At 39.1% G+C, this 24,123-nt stretch overlaps 1 protein-coding gene and 1 pseudogene across 1 annotated transcript; both read left to right on the top strand.

Annotated features, from left to right (window-relative positions):
* The first annotated feature begins 837 nt into the window (after positions 1 to 837).
* On the top strand, positions 838 to 3,664 carry LOC123385638 (annotated as a pseudogene).
* A 10,205-nt stretch (positions 3,665 to 13,869) lies between these two features.
* LOC123385634 (putative olfactory receptor 2B8) lies at positions 13,870 to 20,156 on the top strand. The gene has a single exon (XM_045058460.1). The coding sequence runs from the start codon at positions 15,588 to 15,590 to the stop codon at positions 16,527 to 16,529; it is 942 nt and encodes a 313-aa protein (XP_044914395.1). The 5' UTR covers positions 13,870 to 15,587; the 3' UTR covers positions 16,530 to 20,156.
* The last annotated feature ends 3,967 nt before the right edge of the window (positions 20,157 to 24,123 follow it).

The following is a 24,123-nucleotide window of genomic DNA, read 5'->3' on the forward strand; positions in this document are numbered from 1 at the left end:
TATTGTGAGGATCATAGGGTTCTTATCCTTCTTGTATTAATGTGATGTATCACATTGATTTGTTTGTGGACAGTGAACCAGCCCTGCATCCCAGGTATAAATCCCACGTGATAGTGGTGCAGAATTCTTTTAATGTATTGTTGGATCCAGTTTGCTGGTATCTTTTTGAGAACTTTTGCATCCATGTTCATTAGGGAATTTGGTCTGTAATTCTCCTTTTTAGTGGGGCCTTTATCCGGTTTTGGAATCAAGGTACTGCTTACCTCATAGAATGAGTTTGGAAGTTTTCCTTCCATTTCTATTTTTTGGGGCAGCTTCAAAAAAGTAGGTGTTAACTCTTCCTTAAATGTTTGCTAGAATTCCCTAGGAAAGCCATCCCACCCTAGACTTGTTTGGGAAGATTTTTGATTACTGATTCAATTGTTTTACAGATTACGGGTGTGTTCACATTTTCTATTTCCTCCTGGTTCAGTTTTGGTGGTTGATAAGGTTCCTAGGAATTTGTCCATTTCTTCCAGATTGCCCATTTTATTGGGGTATAATTGCTTATCATATTCCCTTATTATTGTTTGTATTTATGCTCTGTTGGTTGTGACCTCTCCTCTTTCATTCATGATTTAGTTGAGTCCTTTCCTTTTTTTTTTTCCCTCAGTCTGTCTGGGGGCTTATTGATTTCATTAATTCTTTCACATAACGAGGTCCTCATCTCATTGATCTGTTCTACTGGTTTTCCTATTTTGATATCATTGATTTCTGCCCTCATCTTTATTATTTCCTGTCTTCTGGTGGTTTGAGGCTTTATTTTCTGTTCTTCTTCCAACTCGCTTAGGTGTAAGATTAGGTTGTGTATTTGAGGTCTTTCTTCCTTCTTTAGGAAGGCCTAGATTGCTATATACTCCTCTTATGACCACCCTTGCTACATCCCAGAGGATTGGACAGTCTTGTTTTCACTTTCATTGTGTTCCATATACTTTTTAATTTCCTCCTTAAATTCTTGGTTACCCCTTTGATTCTTTAGCAGGATGTTCTTTAATCCCCAAATATGCTTGGTCTTTGCAAATTTTTCCTTCTGGTTGGTTTCAAGTTTCATAGCATTGTACTTCGAAAATATGTATGGTATGATCTTGATATTTTTGTGCTTGTTGAGGGCTGATGTGACCCAGCATGTGATCCATTCCAGAGAATGATTCATGTGCACTGGAGAAGAATGCATATTCTGCTGCTGTAGAACGAAATGTTCTGAACATATCTGTTAACTCCATCTGGTCCAGTGTGTCACTCAAAGCCATTGTTTCCTTGTTGATGTTATGCTTAGATGATCTGTCCTTTGCTGTAATTGGCGTACTGAAGTCCCCTAGTATTATGACATTATTATCAATGAGTTTCTTTTTGTTTGTGATTAAGTGATTTACATATTTGGGTGTCTAATGTTGGGTACATAAATATTTACAGTCGTTAGGTCTTCGTGATGGATAGGCCCCTTAATTATAATATAATGCCCTTCTTTCATCCCTTGTGACAGTCTTTGTTTTAAAATCTAGTTTGTCTGATACAACTATGGCTATTCCAGCTTTCTTTTGACATCCAGTAGCATGATAGATGGTTCTCCATCCCCTTCCTTTCAATTCGTAGTTGTCTTTAGATGTAAAATGAGTCTTTGTAAGCAGCATATGATGGGACTTGTTTTCTTATCCATTCTGATACCCTAAGTCTTTTCATTCGAGAATTCACTCCATTTACATTTAGTGAGATGTATGTACATTTTACAGTACTAGTAAGCATAGACTGAAAGACTGTATTTCCTATGACTGATAAAAACACAGGTCCATTATTTGATTTTTTTAATCTTAAAAACTAATGATTTACTTTTTGTGACAATGTGGAACTAAATTGATAAAACTATGGAAATTTCATGGGTACATCATTTATTCAAAGAGTTTTGATAAAATGTCATGGCCATGTCTTATTATATGATCAGTATACCCCCACCAACAGTTTTTTTTTTTTTTTAGATATTGTATAAATTGCTAAATGCTTGGTCTTGACAGGAAACACGTGGTAAGAAAGGATGGACCCGAAACACGGAAGTTCTTTCACGGGCTTTATCCTGCTGGGTTTCTCTGACCGGCCTCAGCTGGAGCGAGTCCTCTTTGTGGTTCTTCTGATCTTCTATCTGCTCACCCTGCTGGGAAACACAACCATCATTGTGTTGTCCCTCCTGGACCCACACTTGCAGACTCCCATGTACTTTTTCCTGTCCAACCTAAGCTTTCTGGACCTGTGTTACACGACCAGCACTGTTCCTCAGCTGCTGGTACATCTCAGGGGAGCAGACAAATCTATCTCCTTCGCTGTCTGTGTAGCTCAACTGTTTGTCTCTCTAGGGTTGGGATGCACAGAATGTATTCTGTTAGGGGTGATGGCATTTGACCGCTACGCAGCCGTCTGCAGGCCCCTACACAGTGATCATGCACCCCTGTCTCTGTGCCCTGATGGCTTCTGCATCATGGTTCATTGGTTTTGTCAACTCCTCATTGCAGATGGTGCTCCCCTTCCTTGTACCACTATGTGGGAGAAATAAAATAGAGCACTTCTTTTGTGAGATCCCCCCAGTGCTCAAGCTTGCCTGTGTTGACACCACTGTGAATGAGTCTGAGCTCTTTGTCAGTGTGATCATTCTCCTCATACCAGTGGCATTAATCACATTCTCCTATGGTCAGATTGTCAGGGCAATGTTAAGAATAAAGTCAGTTTTGGGGCAGAGGAAAGCGTTTGGGACATGTGGGTCCCACCTCACAGTGGTCTCCCTGTTCTATGGCACAGGCATCTACATTTACCTTCAGCCCAGCAACAACTACTCCCAGGATCAGGGCAAGTTCATTTCTCTCTTCTACACCATCGTCATCCCTATGGTCAACCCCTTTATATATACCCTGCGGAACAAGGATGTGACAGGAGCAATGAGGAAGGTGTGTGTAGGGGCTATGACTCCAGATGACTGAGGGGAAGACCCTTTCATGGAAGACTTTGAATGCCAGAGTCTTTATGATTTCTGTGTCCTCAACATTTCCCCTGACAACACTCAAGGGAACTTTCTTAGTTTCTTCTTTTATGCAAGTGAGTGTCAAACTCTAAGTTCATGGACGCAGTGCAGCCTTCAGAGATGCTGAGTTTGTATACCTAGACCATCTGCAGCATATTAATATTGTAAAAACTTCCACATGATTTTCTTAGTTCACCCCAATTTGGGAACACTGTTCCGTTTCTAATTGCAAGACAGTGACACACACACCATGAAAGCATACTAATATAAGAATAAAAACCACCAGAACATGGTATTCAATATTTATATTGCAGTAGATTCTAGGAATTTCTGGAGGCTATTGCTTCTTCTCGCAGTCAGATCACTGCTCTATTACAACATCTGTGGTCTGACGGGATCACAGCTTTTTCCCTGAAGTAGGAGGACAACTGTGGGAAAAGCAAATTTTAGCTGAGAGAAAACATGCCAACATCTATCCTGATAGAGCTATTCAGCTATCAAGCCATGGTGTAATGTTGCCATTGTGATAGTGTTTTCGTTTTGAAACACAATTCTTTGTTTTTCAAAAAAATTTATCTTTAGAATTGCTTTTTATTATTTTAGTTTTCAATTAAATTTTTATTGTTAAAATTATTAATGGAATAATATTATTTTTATTGTTTTATTATTTTTTGTTTTATTTATTAATTATTGTTAAAATTATTAATGGAATGCCATTAGAGTTAACCTACAGTGTTATATTCCTTTCTGGTGTACAATATAGTGATTCCACATTTCCATCATCACATGTACTCTCTTTAATCTCCATCACCTATTTAAACCCATCCCCCCAGGCCCTTCCCTGTCGCACCAGTGACCCCAAAGATGGGAAGGGAGATTCTCAGTTACATTCGTCCCTACCTTTGTAGCCCTGTCCTGGCCTTAGGGCTGTCACACGTTAGCATAACGGCAGGGTGTGCAGTGTAGGGTGACTGCACTCTGAACACGCCCTCTGCATCCTGCTAAACTCACTCCTGGATCAGTCATCAGAGTGCAGTCACCCCCATAAGACCCTCCTGTACCTCCTAGTCTGCACATTTTGCAGCTACTGTTTGCCAGAGTCCTGCTCTGACCAGGCTCACAGAGGAGGCAGGAGCAGGTCACCCACCCCTGGCAACTCCCCACTTTGCAGGTGACTGCTTTTTGGATGCTTGTTTTGTGGCACAGGTGAGATTTCTTTCACTTTGTGGTGTTATGGCATGTTTGAGATCCGATGGTGCAGACTGGGAACCACTTTGCGTGGATACGTGGTTCACCAGGAAGGGGGGCTGGGTGTAAATGCAGAAAAGAGAGGGTAAATGACTGGAGATCAGAGGATCAGGGGAAGGGGTCCCTGAGGTGACCTTAGGGACAGGACACTGGTTTTGGTTAGGAGACATTTCCTTTCTTCCCCAAGGTTCTAACAGCTGTTTTGGAATTAAAGTGACATGAGGAAGTAAAAGGAGAAAAACACCCAGAATTTTAGTACCTGATGGAATCTTGAACCACTCAAGATCTCCATGGAACAGAGTCACCCCATTTTGATGTCATTATACATCCACACAAGGTAAACATTTAGAAATGCCATCTTTCAGTGTCTGCATTGAAATTTGGATCACAAATGAGAGGGCTGCGTTTGTAGATGGGATAATGAAAGAACATGTTCATTTATCAACTTTGTAGGGAGATTTTTGTATTAAATAGCTATAAAATATGACCTTAGGAGAGGAAGTTTAAGTGTGATAAAAGAAATGAATGATATCTCTTGTGGTTATTTATTTTTTCTTAGATAAACTAAGATACGACAGATGCAGAACACTCAGCAAACTTAAGAAGTACAAATGTGAACATATATATATATAATGAAATTATTGCCACCATTGTGTTAGCTAACACCTCTATCACATTACGTTATTACCTGCCATAGATTCTAAGTCTAAAGTTCTCTTTTGGCTAGCAAAAGAGAGGATGCAGGATTAAAAGGAGAGATGGCTAATGTCTGGGGAAAAGGACAAAAGCCCTGAATAAGGGTACTTGCCCCATATCTGTTCAGATCAGAAGGCTTACAAATGTGATGGGCATGTACAAAGAGACAAAGAAACTGTGAACACTAACTTGAGGACGTGAGGGGGAAAAGGGGGTCTTGAAGATACACGGTGTTTGGGGTTTGGGTCAATATAAAACAAAATCCCGGCACCAGGCAGATAGATGGTTGTTAACAGCAGACAGGAGGCGCCGTGCCTGTTTATCTTTGCCAGCCTAGGGGATGAGACAAATAGGGAGAGTAACCTCAGGGTTGACAAGACACCTTTTCTTTTGTTAACCATCTCCATTCCAGGCTGCTTTGCCTGCAGCGCAGCAGTCCATAGTCCAATTCACCAATTTACCTAACCTGGCCCTATTTTCCTATGAAAGCAGCTTTCTGCTGTAGTACTAAACTTGGGGTGCTTTCACCCTGAATATCTAATCTTGTTATTCCTGTGTATTGTGCACCTTTGTTCCGATTCTATTTCAGGCCATTGCTTCTCTCTCTACTTTTGGGGGTTCGGCACTCTATTTGGGAGTGCCTTTGTACCTCCCTATTCTTGGCACCTTTGTGCCTCCCTATTCTTAGAGTGCCAATCTGTTCTCCCCAAACTCAGGTGTGAGCGTTTTATGACTTTGTGTTTCTTTATGCCTTGTTAACCCATCGGTGTAGCCCCGGGGGATTCCTAATTTTATCCCCCACAATTACCATTTGTTCTTCATGGTGAGAACATTTGAGATATACTCTTCTAGCCACTTTCAAGTTGATAATACAATAATATTAATCATAATCACCATGCTGGACATTAGATGCTCAGGACTTATTCATCTTATGACTGGTGTTTGTACCTTTTGTCCAACATCTCCCACTTCCCATACCCCTTAGTCTCTGGTAACCACCATTCTACTGCCTGTATATACAAGCTAGGCTTTCCTGGTTTCCACAAATATGTGAGATCACACAGTCCTTGTCTTTCTCTTCTGACTGGTTTCACTTAGGATAATGCCCTCAAGACCCATCCATTTTGTTGCAAAAGGCAGGATTTCCTTCTTTCTCATGGCTGAATAATAATCCTTTAGATATATATGCCACATCTTCTTTGTTTAATTTATTATTTAAGTTCATGTTAGTTAACTTATAGTGTAGTATTGATTTCAGGAGTAGAACCCACTTACATATGATACATCACTTACGTATGATACCCAGTGCTCATCCTGACAAGTGCCGTATCATGCCCATCACCCATTGAGCCCATCTCTCCACGCACCTCCCCTCCAGTAACTCTCAGTTTTAACTCTGTATTTAAGAGTCTCTTATGATTTGTCTCCTTCTCTGTTTTTATCTTATTTTTCCTTCCCTTCCCCTGTGTTCATCTGTTGTGTTTCTTAAATTCCACATATGAGTATAATCATGTATTTGTCTTTCTCTGCATGACTTATTTTTAGCATGATACACTCTAGTTCTATCCACATTTGTTGTTGCAAATGGAAAGATTTCATTCTTTTCTATCTCGAGTAGTATTCCCTTGTAACAATATACAACATCTTCTTTATCAATTCATCTGTCAGTGGGCATTTGGGCTCTTTTTATAATTTGGCTATTGTGCATAATGCTGCTATAAACATTGGGGTGCATGTGCCCCTTCAAATCAGCATTTTTGTATCTTTTGCATATATACCCAGTAGTGCAATTGCTGGGTCATAGTGTAGTACTATTTTTAATTTTTTTGAGGAACATACATATTGTTTTCCAGAGTGGTTGTGCCAGTTTGTATTTCTACCAACAGTGCAAGAGGGTTCCCTTTCTCCCTGTCCTCAACAACATCTATTATTTTCTGAGTTGTTCATTTTAGCTATTCTGACAGGTGTGAGGTGGTATCTCATTGTGGTTTGGATTTGTATTTCCTTGATGTGATGTTGAGCATCTTTTCATGTGTCTGTTAGTCATCTGGATGTCGTCTTTGGCAAAGTGTCTATTCATGTCTTCTGCCAACTTCTTCCCTGGTTTATTTGTTTTTTTGGGGGGTTTATTATTTGAGTTTCATAAGTTCTTTAGAGATTTTAGATACTATCCCTTTATTTGATATGTTTTGCAAGTATCTCTCCCATTTGTTGGATGCCTTTAGTTTTGTTGATTGTTTCCTTCACTCTCCAGAAGCTTTTTATCCTGATGAGGTCCCAATAGTTTGTTTTTGCTTTTGTTTCCCTTGACTCTGAGGCATGTCTAGTAAGAAGTTGCTGAGGTCAAGATCAAAGAGGTTTTTGCCTGCTTTCTCCCAGAGGATTTTGATGGCTTCCTGTCTTACATTTAGGTCTTTCATCCATTTTGAGTTTATTTTTGTGTATGGTGTAAGGAAGTGATCCAGGTTCATCCTTCTGCATGTCACCGTCCAGTTTGCCCAGCACCATTTGCTGAAGAGACTGCCTTTTTCCCATTGGATATTCTTTCTTGCATTGTCAAAGATTAGTTGGCCATACTCTTGTGGGTCCACTTCTGGGTTTTCTATTCTGTTACATTGATCTACATGTCTGTTTATTATGCCAGTACCATACTGCCTTGGTGACTACAGCTTTGTAATAGAGTTTGATTCTGGAATCATGATACCTCCAGCTTTGCTTTTCTTTCTCAGGATTGCTTTGGCACATTTGAGTCTTTATTGTTCCATAGAAATTTTAGGATTGTTGGTCTAGCTCTGTGAAAAATGTTGGTGGTATTTTGGTCTAGCTCTGTGAAAAATGTTGGTGATATTTTGGTAGGGTTGCATTAAATGTTAGGTTGCTTTGGGTGGTATAGATATTTAGCAATATTTGTTCTTCTAATCCATGAACTTGGAACGTTGATCGCTTTCTTTGTGTCCTCTTTAGTTTCTTTCATAAGTGTTCTATAGTTTTCAAGGTACAGATCTTTTACCTCTTTAGTTAAGTTAATTTCTAGGTGAAATTATGTTTTTTTTGTTCAATTGTAAATAGAATCCATTCCTTGATTTATTTTTCTGCTGCTTCATTATTGGTGTATGAAAATGCAACAGATGTTTGTATGTTCATTTTATACCCTGTGACTTTGCTGAATTCATGTATTAGTTCCAGTGGGTTTTTGGTAGAGTCTTTCAGGTTTTGACATAGAGCATCATGTCATCTGCAAATAGTGAAAGTTTGACTCCTTCCTTGCCGATTTGTATGCCCTTTATTTCTTTTTGATGTATGTGGTTGATGCTAAAACTTCCCGTCCTATGTTAACTAGTATTGGTGAGACTGGGCATCCTTGTCTTATTCCTGAGTGTAGAAGAAAAGCTCTCAGTTTTACCCCATAGAGGATGATACTACCGTGGGTCTTTCATATACGGTCTTTATGATGTTGAGGTATGTCCCATCTATTCCCATGTGGTTGAGGGTGTTTACCAAGAATGGATGCTGCATTTTGTCAAATGCTTTTTATGCATCTCTTGACAGGATCTTATGCTTCTTATCCTTTCTTGATTAATGTAGTATATCATGTTGATTGCTAAGTGAATAGTGGATTGATATGTGAATATTGAATCAGCCCTGCAGCCCAGGAATAAATCACACTTGGTTGTGATGAATAATTCCTTTATTGTGCTGTTGAATTTGATTTGCTATGTCTTGTTGAGCATTTTTGCATCCATGTTCATCAGGGACTGGCCTATAATTCTCCTTTTTAGTGGGATAATTATCTGATTTTGGTATCAAGGTAATGCTGGATTCATAGGATGAGATTGGAAGCTTTCCTTCCATTTTTGTTTTTTTGCAAAAGTTTGAGATGAATAGGTATTAACTCTTCCTTAAATGTTGGGTAGAATTCCTGTGGGAGGCCATCTGACCCAGGACTCTTGTTTGTTGGGAAACTTGTGGTTACTAATTCCATTTTTTTGGGTTTTTTTTGTTTTTTTTTTTGCTGGTTACGGGTATGTTCACATTTTCTACGTCTTACTGTTTTTGTTTTGGTAGTTTGTGAGTTTCTAGAAATTTGTCAATATCTTCTAGATGGCCTGTTTGTTGGCATATAATTTTTCAAAGTGTTCCCTTATAATTGTTTGTATTTCTTTGATGTTTGTTGTGATCTCTCCTCTTTCATTCATGATTTTATTTATTTGGTTCCTCTCTCTCCTTTTTGAGAAGTCTGGCTAGAAGTTTATCAATTTTGCTTATTCTTACAAAGAACCAGCTCTCAGTTTCGTTGGTCTGTTCTACTGTTTTTTGTTGTTTGTTTCTATATAGTTTATTTTTGCTCTAATCTTTATTATTTCCCTTCCTCTGCTGCTCTTAGGCTTTATTTGCTGTTCATTCTAGCTCCTTTAGGTGTAACATTAGATTGCATATTTGGGACCTTTCTTGCTTCTCGAGCGAGGCCTGGGGAGAAGAGCATTAATAGCAGATCTGTAATTCCCTCCCACTCCAGGACACCCAGAGGGTGTTGTCTTTGTCAGTTCTCCCCCCTTACTTTGAAGATGGAATCTATTGGGTATGGAAATAACAGATAATTCAAATCTAAGCATGTTTCTAACAGGAGGTAGTTTATCTCTTTAGGCTGAAAATGATAAAGGAAACTAAGTTATAGATCTTTGAGAAATAGCCACAGAGTACTCATCTACTTCCTTCCATGTCTCTTGTTGTTTATTTAGAAGTCTCCTGATAAACTCAGAATCAATTTGAACTTAAATGCAAAGACTAGCTGAGTTTAAATAAACCATATGCATTTCATTAAAAACACAGGTAATTTTTAAAATTGTTTGAGTACATCATTAAAACCTATAGCTATAGACTCAATAGTGGTTTAGAAGATTTGAGATTTTTTCCCCTTTAACCACAATAGAAGTTTGGTAGAATTTTGTTGCCCTCTTTTATATATTCGTGCTAAAAGTTAGAATGTGCCTAGTTAATAGCTTTGTGATCCATATAATTTGGTATGAATGAAATTAAATGAGGAATTTATTTACATATTTACATTTAGAATTAAGTAAGTGAATGGATTCTTCCTTATGTATTTATATGTAAATATTTTGGGCAGTTGTGAGGAAAAAATCTTAAGTGTTTTGTAAAACTACTAGGTCATTCACAGATGGGAGCTAAGGTAGCTGGGAGGTCTAGCGAGATACTTGTCCTCTGTGAGATATGGGAACTAATAGAAGAGACAGATTAGGTCTCCTCTGACTTTGTCCTCCATAGTCATTGTCCCTGAGGATTGCCATGTCTGGGCAGCTCAGTGACAAGGGCTCATTAAGAGTGTGGGGCATCCATTCCCCAGAGATGTCAGCAGGGGAAGGGACTTGGTTCTGTGTGCCAGCCCAGCCCCAGGTCAGAGTCAAAGCACCCTCTCGCCTGCTCATAAGGGTCTCACAGTCACATGGGGCAGGTCATTGTATTCAGGAACGATACTGAGAGTTTGTGACTGCCTTCATCTTCTACCTCTGAGAGCCAACGTGCAGATCTCTGGTACCACATGTGGATCTGTGAAGTCATCCTGAGAAAGTGTCCTTTTGCTTAAGAAAAATGTATGGGTGACTCAGTGCTGGTATAGTCAGCCTTTGCATTTACTGCAGATACTGATTCTCCATGTCCATGTTCCTATCCCCAGAAGTGTATTTAGGCAGTAACTTGGAATGGAGTTAGGGAGATAGCTTTGAATCCACAGGGAAAGTGAATAAAGGTGAGTGAAATATAATTTGGTCTCTGTGTTACTCTAGGAATTGTCAAGTTAGTTTATTTCCAGTTACTATTGTTCTTGAAACAAAAAAGCTAAATAGTTTGCATATATGATCAATTGCCTAAAGTAACAAACTGTGGAAGTTCACCAAATATAAGAATTAAATGTAATTGTTCATTATGAATGCCAGCAAGTCATTCCTAGACATTTGATTCTATGTAGTACATGCATTGCACCTGTGTATACACATGTGGAATATAATTAAATATGACTGTGTACTGGGAATAAAATATTCCCTTCAAAAATAGAATAATACAGTATGCATATATGTAAAACTATTAGATATATGCATCTATGTTTTTCCATTGTTCCATGTTGTCTGTGTAATTAGATTATATTTCCTCTCTATGCTAAAAATTATTGTCAGTATTTGTCATCTTAAATATTTAATTTCTCCCTTAACAGTTACCAAAATATCTAAAATATGCATGGAGTTTTAAAATTGCTATGTTGAAAATTACAACAGGGAAGTTTTCTGAATATTTTCATTTTGTGAATATCATGTCAGTGCATCTATGTTTTGACTTTATTGTTAGCAAGAAAAGCTGATCCTTTTAAGTGAGTACAAATAGCAATATGATGAAGAAAAAGGTAGTAAGAAACCTGAATGTTTACTTAATTGAAATGAAAAGTTGGGTGTGCATGTGTGTGTGTGTGTGTGTGTGTGTGTGTGTGTGTGTGTGTGTGTGATTGCACAGTGGTGTGTAAAGTACACTAGGTCCCATCCTTCTATCCTTGCACACGATCATGAACGGACTCTTGTATGGACGCTGTTGGTGATCTGCCCAGACGCTCTTTACCTGCTGGGGCTCCAATCCAAACCCTAGTTGGTATGAGTGTGGGCTCCAAGGTTCACAGCCATTCCCTTCGTGACAGAATTGCCCTCAGCTTAAAGGGAGCCACATTGCCAGGCAGTCTGGAGAACATGGTGGGGGCAGCTCACAGACAGTGACACACTATGGGATGTACAAAAGGTCCCAAAGCCAAGGCAGGACTGAATCTGATGCAATCCATGCTCCAGAGTCATGCTCTCCAATACTTTAGTAAGTAGCCACAGGAAGCTAATTCAGTTTAAATTCATTAAAATTAAATAGAGTTTAAAATCCAGTTTCTTGTGGCACCTGGGTGACTCTGTTGGTAAGCGTCTGTCTTTGGCTCAAGTCATGATCTCACATTTCATGAGTTTGAGGGCTACTGTGGGGGTCTGTGCTGACAATTCAGAGCCTGGAGCCTATGTTGGATTCTGTGTATCCCTCTCTCTACCTCTCTCCCACTCACACTCTTTTTCTCTTGAAAATCAAAAATGATAAAATAAGATATAATAAAATAAAATTCAGTTTCTTAGCTAGGACATTTAAAAATTTTTAATGTTTATTTTTTAGAGAGAGAAAGAGAGAGCATGAATAGGGTAGGGTGGAGAGAGAGACACACGCACACAGAATCTGAAGCAGGCTCCGATGAAGGACTCGAAACTTGTGAACTGTGAAATCATGACCTGAGCCAAAATTGGACACTTAACTGACTGAGCCACCCAGGCACCCCTTAGATAGGACATTTTAAATGCTCAAGTATGACAGGTGGAGAGTGGGCATAGTATTGGACAGTGGGGAGAGAGTATTTCTACCTTCACAGATGGATGCTTCTATTGGAGAGTTCTGTCCAGCATCTCATGGGATCAGGCTCCTGCTCTGTTCCACTGGAGACCACATCCTTGCTTAGGAACATTCTCTGCTGTTTTCCTTCCCTCACCCCGTTTATCCTGAGAGCATTCCCTGAATAAACAACTTGCAATGGAAACCCTACCTCATCATCTTCTTCCATGGTACCTACCCTACAGCATTGTCAGTGTTCATCACATCTGTCATTTCCTATGTAGTGATGGCTGTATCCCTCATTTTCTCGTCCTCCCTCGTCATCAGGGGTCTGTTCTCATATGTCTGAGGTCAGCTCAGACCCATGGGACAGAAGCATCATGAAAGCGACAATAGCGATTCAGTTGTAGCACTGAGGCTGCGCAAATCTTGCCCCCATGTTTTCAGGATTTATTCAGGAACTGGATACGGCAGAGTGTGTAGGTCAAATATATCGGTGAATGTTATATATTTGAAATATCTTAAATAGAGACATTGTATTGAGATCTTTTGTCTTTAAAATGTGTAGTGTGCACACTGAGTATCCAGTGTGAAAATATGTACTCTTGCACTAAAATTTTAGAGTTTTGTGTCAGTGTTGAACAATTATTCAAACTGTCAACTACTACTCTATCACTTATGTGTGTCAGTACTAAGCCTTTAACTTCTTTCATTGCTGCCTGATCTCTTAATTATTATTGTAAAATTGTGTTCTTGTGAGATGTCATTTCAATTGTATACTTTTTTTGATGGTAATCGTTACATAGAATGCCACTTGTTTTATAGAATCTGTTTTTATTTTAATATTTTTCCCTTTCTGTATATAATTTATGCCCTTTTCAAGTGTTTATTTTTTTGTATGTAAAGTAATAATTTATGTATAATTTTTAAAACTGATTTTTCTGTATCATAATTTCATGACATGTGGTCCACATTCTTTTATATATATTTGTATTGAAACCCACACATACACATATAATCCTGTAGAGCAGCAAGAAATTTGTACCAGTTCCTTTCTCCAGGGATTTATCTTTTCTCACCTGTCTTCCTAGTCCTTATCGGTATGATAATGTTAAAATGTATCATTATTTTTTTCTAATGGTGCAGTATTATATTGGTGTTTGTTTGGATCAGTTAGCATTTTATGTTTGGCCTCCTTCACTTTGGTGTTTCCTTTATCAGTCACATTTAAAAACTTGTCAGCTTGATGGCTCAGTCGGTTAAGCCCCCAACTCTTGATTTCGGCTCAGGTCATGATGTCACAGGTGTGAGGTCGGGCTCTGCACTGACAGTGAGGAGCCTGCTTGGGATTCTCTCTCTGTGTCCATCTCCGTCTCTCCCTCTCCATCTCTTTTGCGCCTCTTCTGCTTCTGCTCACTCTACTTTCTCTCTCTCTCTCTCTCTCTCTCTCTCTCTCTCTCTCACAAATACATAAATAAACTTTAAAATATGAAAAAATAAAAATTTGTCAGCAGTATGCTTCAGATGGATGTATGTATATTCGTGCATGTGTGCATGAGACCGAACCATGGTTTGTTTTATTTTCTCTTCTGAGAAGGTGTGAGGGAAGGGATATTCCCTGTTGATGCACTTGGACTGTCCCTGATACCTTTATAATTAATTCCATTAAGAAATTGTTGGTGCATAGATTTTGTTTTGTGGATACCACTGCTCAATCTTAATAGGAAATCGAAGAGGCATAAAAAAGTGCGAAATACTACATCTTCTATTCAGTTTTTATGCCAGTTTTGTACCAATTTTGTTCACACATCAATGGGTCTAGCCCCAAACTTGGTTCAGATTTTAAAACTCTTGGAAGAGTCAGAAATGTACTGGATGCCTACCCTTCTGAATACGATAGAACTGAAATACTCGTGTCCTGATGCCTCTCTCGTTCGTGTGTTACTGTGCTCATTCAGTACTGCACAGCTGGATGGAAATGGTCATCAGACGAGCCTTAGAGCCTTAGAGCTGGCATTGTGTTTGATCTAGTGTGACTAACTCTGCAAGCTAGCTTCTGGAATGGTGATCTTTAATATAATAAAGTTGGGTGTTGGGGATTTTGTACAATACCAATATATCCTTTCCTTTAGGCCTTTCCTTGTACTACGTTAAGTTTTGCATTATAGCTCTTTGACTTGTCATGGCTTTGAGAATGTATCTGTGTTTATCTCTATATATTTACCCAAGTAATTATTTTATCATAGGAAATGATGCAAAGCATTACATTTTGTACATAGGTTACACGTTTGGATAACACTTTAAAATGTTCTGATTAGAATGTTGATAGGGAATAATCCTACTTCTTTCAGGAATTTTATGAACTCTAGTTGGTAATGTGTGAAACAGATATCTGCAGAAGGAAGAGGAAAATGTTGGCCATTGGATTTTAGAGTCTGATTCCAAAGGAGTCTGCACAGGCACTGAATTTTTGGAGTTCCTGTGAAATTGGAATGGTAATTTTCAGCATCTTTCGGGCCAAAGTTAAACACTGTTTGAATGGTGGTGGTGTCAATATCTCTGACTATTTAATTGTTTTACTGCCCCCCCAACCCGATGTATGTTTATATGCAGAACTAGTAGTGATAGGCTGATGGTAATTGAATTCTTTGTACAAGTATATTCCAAGTCATAAATTTCTATAACTGAATTTAATTTTGAGGTCATGTTGTATTATCATCTATGATGTATGGTGTGTGCATTTCAGTTGTGTGGAATGATGAGATACATATGAAAGATAATGAATCTCCCTCTGTCTGTATCTCTTTCCTATTCTTTCTGATTTCCCTTCCTCTTTTCCCTCATCCTCATTTTCTCTGAAATGTACAAATATTTTTGTAGTACTTTAAGCCTACTAAACTGAGACTGAAAGACCTTCTGTACCTATGACTCATGCAGACACAGGTCCATTATTTGATTTTTCTTACATTAAATATTAATGATTAACTTTTTATGGTAATGTGGAACTAAACTGGAAGTAATTGATCAATTTCATGGGTGCATCATTTATTCAAATGGTTACTTAAAATGCCATGACCTGTGTTATAACATGATAAATTCACCTCCTGCCAGCTTTTTATTTTTTTGAAGATTTCTTTTAAAAATTGCTAAATGCTTGATCTTGACAGGAAACATGTGGTAAGAAAAGATGGACCAGAAAAATGGAAGTTCTTTCACTGGCTTTATCCTGCTGGGTTTCTCTGACCGGCCTCAGCTGGAGCGAGTCCTCTTTGTGGTTCTTCTGATCTTCTATCTGCTCACCCTGCTGGGAAACACAACCATCATTGCATTGTCCCGCCTGGACCCACACCTGCAGACTCCCATGTACTTTTTCCTGTCCAACCTAAGCTTTCTGGACCTGTGTTACACGACCAGCACTGTTCCTCAGCTGCTGGTTCATCTCAGGGGAGCAGACAAGTCTATCTCCTTTGCTGGCTGTGTAGCTCAGCTGTTTGTCTCTCTAGGGTTGGGAGGCACAGAATGCATTCTGTTAGGGGTGATGGCATTTGACCGCTACGCAGCCGTCTGCAGGCCCCTGCACTACACAGTGATCATGCACCCCCGTCTCTGTGCCCTGATGGCTTCTGCATCGTGGTTCACTGGTTTTGTCAACTCCTCATTGCAGACGGTACTCATCTTCCTTGTACCACTTTGTGGGAGAAATAAAATAGACCACTTCTTTTGTGAGGTCCCCCCACTGCTCAAGCTTGCCTGTGTTGACACCACTGTGAATGAATCTGAGGCCTTCTTTGCCAGTATGATCATTCTCCTCATACCTGTGGCATTAATCACATTCTCCTATAGTCGGATTGTCAAGGTGGTCTTAGCAATAAAGTCAGCTTCAGGGCAGAGGAAAGCGTTTGGGACTTGTGGGTCCCACCTCACAGTGGTCTCCCTGTTCTATGGCACAGGCATCTACATTTACCTTCAGCCCAGCAACAACTACTCCCAGGATCAGGGCAAGTTCATTTCTCTCTTCTACACCATTGTCACCCCCATGGTCAACCCTGTCATATATACTCTGCGGAATAGGGATATGATTGGAGCAATGAAGAAAGTGTTCTGTAGGGATATGACCCTAGATGACTGAGGGGAAGACCATTTGACAGAAGACTTTGAATGCCAGGGTCTTTCAGGTTTTTGTGTCCTCCGTATTTCCCCTGATAACTCTCAAGGGAAATTCCTTAATTCATTCTTTTATGCAAGTGGGTGCTCAAACTCTAAGTTCATGCATGCATTACAGCCTCCAGAGATGCTGATTTAGTATTCCAAGGCCATCTGCATCATATTAATATTTTAAAAAGTTTCAAAGGATTTTCCTATTTCACCCTCATTTGGGAACACTATTACATTTCTGATTGCAAAGGACAATGACACACACACCCTAAAAACATAGCAAAATAAGAATGGAAACCACCAGTACACTGTAATAAATATTGTAATATTCTCCAGCAATTGCTGGAGCCTATTGCTTATTCTTGCAATTTGATCACGGCTCTGTGACAACATTTGGAGCCTCACTGGGTCACAGCTTTTCCCCAGAAGTAGGAGGACAACTGTAGGAAAAACAAACTTTAGCTGAGAGAAAGCTTGCAAACATCCATCTGATAAAGCTGGTCACATATCATTCTGTGGTGTAATGTTGCCATTCTGACACTGTTTTCGTTTTAAACACAATTCTTTATTTTTCAAGTGTTCTTGTTTGAAATTAATATTTTTATTTTTTAATTAAAAATAATTTAATTTTTAATAATTTAATAATTAAAATAAATATAATTTATGTATTATAAAAATAAAAATAATTCAAAAATAATTCAATTTTTATTGTCATTCCATTAGAGTTAACTTACAGCATTATATTATATTACTTTATACTTTAACGGTACTTTATAAAGTACTTTATAGTACTTTCCTGTGCAATATAGTGATTCAACATTTCCATCATCACAGGTGCCCTCTTTAATCTCCATCACCTTTTTAGCCCCTCCCCCCAGGCTATCCACTGTGGCACCAGTGAGCCCAGAGAAGGGAAGGGACATTCTCAGTTCATGCATCCCTACCTTCGTAGCCCTGTCCTGGCCTTAGAATTGTCACATGTTAGCATAATGGCAGGGTGTGCAGTGTAGGTGACTGCACTCTGGACACGTCCTCTGCATCCTGCTAAACTCACTCCTGGATCAGCCATCAGAGCGCAATCACCCCTGTAAGTCCCTCCTGTATCTCCTAGTCTGCATATTTTGCCACTACTGTTTGCCAGAGTCCCGCTCTGACCAGGCTCATGGAGGAGGCAGGAACAGGTCACGGACCACTGGCAACCCTACCTTTGCAGGTGACTGCTTTTTGGATGCTTGTTTTGTGACACGGGTGAGAGCTCTCTTTCACTGCTGTGGTGTTGTGTCATGTTTGAGCCGTGATGGTGCAGACTGGGAACCACCGTGTGTAGACATGTGGTTTGCAGGGACAAGGGGGGCTGGGTGTCAATGCAGAAAGGAGAGGGTGAACTCCTGGAGATCAGTGGGGTCAGGGGAAGGGCTCCCCTAGGTGGCCTCAGAGACAGGACACTGGCTTCTGGGAGGAGACATTTCCTTCTTTCCCCATGGCCTTTCCTGCTGTTTTGGAATTAAGTTGACATGAGACAGAGTAATAGGAGAAAACAGCCAAAGTTTTATTACCACCACACGGAGGCCCAATCTGGACATTAAGACCCAAAGAAATGAAGTACCAGGTGGTTTTTGCCCCTTTTATAGAGAGACAATAGATGAGCGTGGAATTGACAGGAGAAAGAAAACCGGGGTTTGGAGCTGCAGTTAGCAGGGAATGCGAAGTGGAATGTGGGCTGAGGTAGTGGGTTAGTAAAAAGTAGCAGGTTTATTTCTACAGCCTTCTCAGCTCTAAGGTCTCTACCTGTGGTGATAAGTGGTCATTTTTCCTTCTTAGACCTGGGAGGGGACTTTCATTCGGGAGATATTTCCTGCTTCCAAGGGGACAGAGGAGGGTGTGATGTCCTCCCACCTGCTCTTTCCCCAGTAGCTTCTACTCACGGTGATCAATATGCTGTTGAGGTCCACGTTGGGGGGCCCCCCTGGGTTCCCACACTTGCTCCGTTTAAAAAATTTAATTCTATTGATTTACATTGTTGGGTGGATTTATTTTAACCATTGGAGTGAATGAAATCTATGAGATCTCTAGGAAGTGTAAGTTCTTCTGATTCGTGAACCTTTTCTGAGAATGGTTTCAACCCCTTTTCAGGATGAGGCTGTTCAGGTGTACTTGTGTGTTGAGTCTCAGAGAAGCATCGTGGACGTTTCTACTGATTGGGTTATTTGGGATCTCCATGATCAATGGCCTGTCTTGATCAGTGGTCACAGCCTTTGACAGGGCCCCGTCCCCCCGAATCTGTGGTAGCAGGTCACACATAATGCTTTCTCACATTTGTAAGTCCCCATTTGAAGCACATAGAAACATGAAATGGTTTTGCAAGACTCTCTTTGGAGAGCTTCTTTAGTAACTTATCTCTAATGAGAACTCAGTTTTAATGTATTTAAAGGAAGCATATTGACTAAGAATGTGTTCTTTCTAGCTTGAAATCAGCCTCTCCCAGGTTTCACCCTCCGTCTTAGAAAAACCATCTCTATTCCTGCAGAATGATTCTCCTCATAGTCTGCCACACGTGTTACATTTTGGTTTTCATTTAGGTAGAAGCAATATATATATTAATATATTATTAAACACATACACCCACGGACATGCTCGTGCACAAAATGTGCTCCATATCCAATCACCTGTAGGCCAATCTCTGAACCCTCTTGTGAAGATGATTACTACAAGAAAATATGTTTCCTTGAGCTTATCCTATTTAGAAGTGCCAGGCTCATACATGATGTATTTCCAATATGTTCTGAAATACAAATACATCCTAGTGTATGTGGTAACAGTATCCCTGCAGATCACATTGAATGGAGGAAAAAAACTCTTTCCAGGAGGTGGAGGGAGCAATGGCTGTTGGTAGAATCTGGTACCACTCAAGAGCTCCATGGAACAAACTATACCCCTATAGACAAAATAAGCTAAGAAATTTAGAAGTCACCGTGAAAATTCTTGACTCTTTTTCAAATATTAGTTGTCTGTATGTGGATGGGTTTATTTCTGTGCTCTTAATTGTGTTCCTTTGGTGTATGTGTCCGTTTCTTGATCCAGTAACATGCTGTTTTGATTCCTAGATATTTATAATACGGTTTGAATCAGGAAGTAGGCTGCCTCCAGCTTTGTTCTTCTTTGTTGGAATGGCTTTGGCAATTGGGACTTTTGTGGCTCCATACACATTTCAGGACTGTTTCTTATTCTATCTGTGAAATATGCCATTCAAATTTTGATAGGGAATGCATTGAATCTAGAGATGATTTTGAATACTGTGAAAAATTTTCAATCTTAATATTTTTAAATATAATTTATTGTCAAGTTGGCTAACATACAGTGTATACAGTGTACTCTTGGTTTCAGGGGTAGGTTCCCATGATTCATCGCTTACATTGCAACACCCAGTGCTCATCCCAACAAGTGCCCTCTTCAATGCCCAATTCATGAACACAGGATACCTTAATTCTCTTCAATTTGTTCCATCAACTTATGCAGTTTTAAATGTAGAGATATTTTGCCTCCTTGGTTAAATTTAATCCGACGTATTTTATAGTTTTTGATGCTATTGTGAATGTGGGATAAAAAAAATCTTTTCATGTTTTTGGAAATGGCAAGACTTAATTCTTTTTATTGCCGAGTACTATTCCATTGTGTGTGTGTGTGTGTGTGTGTGTGTGTGTGTGTGTGTATCACACTTGCTTTTTTTTTAATTTAATTTTTTTAACTTTACATCCAAACTAGTTAGCATATAGTGAAACAATGATTTCAGGAGTAGATTCCTTAATGCCCCTTACCCATTTAGCCCATCCCCCCTCCCACAACCCCTTTAGCAACCCTCAGTTTGTTCTCCATATTTATGAGTCTTATCTATTTTGTCCCCCCCGTTTTTATATTATTTTTGTTTACCTTCCCTTATGTTCATCTGCTTTGTCTCTTAAAGTCCTCATATGAGTGAAATCATATGATTTTTGTCTTTCTTGACTGATTTCCTTCACTTAGCATAATACCCTCCAGTTAAATCCACGTAATTGCAAATGGCAATATTTCATCCCTTTCGATTGCCGAGTGATACTCCATTGTCTATGGAGGATGTGGTAATATATACCACATTTTCTTTACCCATTCATCCATCGATGGGCATTAGGGACCTTTCCATACTTTGGCTATTGTTGATAGTGCTGCTCTAAACCTGGGGTGCACGTGTCCCTTCGAAACAGCACACCTGTATCCCGTGGATAAATGCCTAGTAGCGCAATTTCTGGCTCATAGGGTAGGTCTATTTTTATTTTTTAAGGAATCTCCATACTGGTTTCCAGAGTGGCTGCACCAGCTTGCATTGCCACCAACAATGCAAAAGAGTTCCTCTTTCTCCGCCTCCTGGCCAACATCTGTTTTTGCCTGAGTTGTTAATGTTAGCCATTCTGACAGGTGTAAGCACCACAGTTTCTTCATCCACTCATTCATCTTCTTACTTCATGCAAATGTTTATGGCCATTGGGGCTGTTTCCATAAATTGGCTATTGTTGATAGCACTGCTATAAACATTGGGGTACATATGCCCCTACAAATTAACACACTTGCATCCTGTGGATAAATTCCTAGTAGTGCTATTACTGGGTCATACGGTAATTCTATTCCTAATTTTTTGAGAAATCTCCACAGTGTTTTCCAGAGCGGGTACAACAGTTTTCATTTGCACCAGCAGTGCAAGAGGGTTCCCTTTTCTCCACATCCTTGCCAACATCTGTTGTTTCCTGACTTGTTAATTTTACCCACTCTGACAGGTGTGAGGTGGTGTCTCATTGTGGTTTTCATTTGTATTTCCCAGACAATGAGCATATCACATGTGTCTTTTAGCCATCTGTGTCTTTTTTTTGAGAAGTGTCTGTTCATGTCTTTTGCCCATTTCTTAGCTGGATGACTTGATTTTTAGGTGTTGAATTTGACAAGTTCTTTATAGATTTTGGATACTAACCCTTTATCTCATATGTTGTTTGCAAATACCTCCACCCATTCCGATGGTTGCCTTTTAGATTTGTTGATTTTTTTTTCCTTCGCTGTGCAGAGGCTTTTTATCTTGATGAGGTCCCAATAGTTCATGTTTACTTTTGTTTCCCTTGCTTCTGGAGACATGTCTGGTAAGAAGTTGCTGCAGCCTAGGTTAAAGAGGTTGTTGTCTGTTTTCTCCTCTAGCATTTTGATGGTTTCCTGTCTCACATTTAGGTCTTTCATCCATTTTGAGTTTATGTTTGTGTATGGTGTAAGAAAGTGGTCCAGGTTCATTCTTCTGCATGTCACTGTCCAGTTCTCCCAACACCATGTGCTGAAGAGACTGCCTTTTTTTCCACTGGATATTCTTTCCTGCTTTATTGAATCCACGGAAACTTATGGAAAGCTTAGGAAAGAAATTAAAGAAGACGCAAAGAAATGGAAAAACATTCCATTCTTGTGGATTACTAGAGCAAATACTGTTAAACTGTAGTTACTACCCAAAGCAATCTACACATTCAATGCTATCCCTATCAAAATTACACCAGCATTCTTCACAGAGCTAGAACAAACAATTCCAAAATGTGTGAAACCAGAAAAGATGCCAAATAGCCAAAGTAATGTTGAAAGAGATACCTATAGCTGGAGGGAGCACGATTCCAAACTTCAAGCTGTATTACAACGCTGTAATCATTAAGACAGTATGGTACTGGCACCAACACAGACGTATAGATCAATGGACCAGACTCGAGAATCCAGAAATGGACCCACAAATCAATGGCCTATTAATCTTCAACCTACCAGGAAAGATATCCAGTAGACAAAAGAGAGTCTCTTCAGCAAATGACTGGACTTCCCATACTATCTTCTGTAAGAGTAATGAGGGTGGGCATCCTTGTCTTGTTCTGATCTTAGAGGAAAAGCTTTCAACCTTTTGCCACTGAGTATGTTACCACGAGTTTGTCATATATGGCCTTTCTTATGTTGAAGCACATTCCATCTACAACTAATTTGTTGAGAGTGTTTACCATGAAAATATATCATGTTTTCTCAAATGCCTTACTGCATCTATTTGGAAAAACATACGTTTTTTATTCCACTCTACTCATGTGATGTATTGCATTGACTGATTTGTGTATGTTGGTTTGTCCTGTATCCCTACTACATCCCTCTTGATCATGGTGTTTGAAACTTTAAATGTGCTGCTGAATTCGATTTATCAATATTTTGTTGAAAAATTTTGCATCTATATTTTGCAGAGATACTGGTCTATAGGTTTCCTTCTTTTTTTCTTTCTATGATTTATGTGTGTTTTACATAAGGTTAATGCTAATCTTGTGAAATGTGTTTGGAAGTGTCTTGTCTCTTCAATTTCTTTGAAGAGTTTGAGAAGGGTTGGTGCTAGCTGTTTTATAAATATTTATGAGGGAAGAGGTAACTATATTTGTATCAGACAAAATAGGCTTTAAGCTAAAAATGAAAACAAGGGATAAAAACTTCAGTTTATAAGGGGGTCAATTCATCAAGAAGTTATAACAAGGGTAAATATATGGCAACCAACATGGGAGCACCCAAATGTATTAGGCAAATGCTAACAGTTATGAAGAGAGAAATAGACAACTATATAATAACAGTAGGGACTTCAATATTCTAATATTAACAATGGGCCAATCATTCTGACTGAAAGTCAACAAGGAAATATTGGACTTGAGCCATAATTAAAATCATTCAATACACATATGTGGAACTTTCATCCAACAGCAACGCAATGCATATTCTTACCAAGCACACCAGGAGCATTCTGCAGGATAGACCATAAGATAATTTATATAACAAGTCTTTGCAAATTGTGGAAAATTGCCCTCTTGCAAGTGTCTTTTTTGATCACACTCCGATGAAAATGAACATCGACAACAAAGAAAAGCCAAAAAAAAAAAAAAAAAAAGGAAAGCTCAATTTTGCAAAGATGTAAAAATTAAATAACATACCTCCCTGAAACTAATGGGTCAAACAAGACATCAAAGGGAAATCAAGAAACATCTTGAAAAAACGAAAAGAAAACACTACTTACCAAATTTACGGGATGCTGCTAAAGCAATGCTAAAGGGAACTTTTACAGCATTTAAAGGACTACAGTAAGACAAAATATTCTTAAATAAATGACCTAGCTTTACTCCTCCAAGAACTAGGAATAGACCAAAATAAGCCCCAAGTTAGCAGAAGGAAAGAAATAACCAAAATCGAGCTGAAATAAATGAAATGGACACCATAAAACAATTGCAAATCAACTTAGAAGGAAGAAGAGAACCAGAACTCACTGTACAAATGATCTTGGATTGAGGTCTTCGAAGGAAAGTTAGGTAAGGTTCATTCTACTAGACTAAATATTATTTAGATCATAAGCACTAATAGTCTACTGGTTCAGTACACCGGAAAGAAGTAACATAGCTCATTTGCAATACAAAGCCAATCACGTGTGAAAGGAACACAAATCTTTATGTGATTATTTAGTATCATAGTATTCTGATCATATCAGGCTTGCTTCAAACTGATTAAAA

This window comes from Felis catus, chromosome B2 (assembly GCF_018350175.1).
Source record: "Felis catus isolate Fca126 chromosome B2, F.catus_Fca126_mat1.0, whole genome shotgun sequence".
NCBI classification, from domain to species: Eukaryota; Metazoa; Chordata; class Mammalia; order Carnivora; family Felidae; genus Felis; species Felis catus.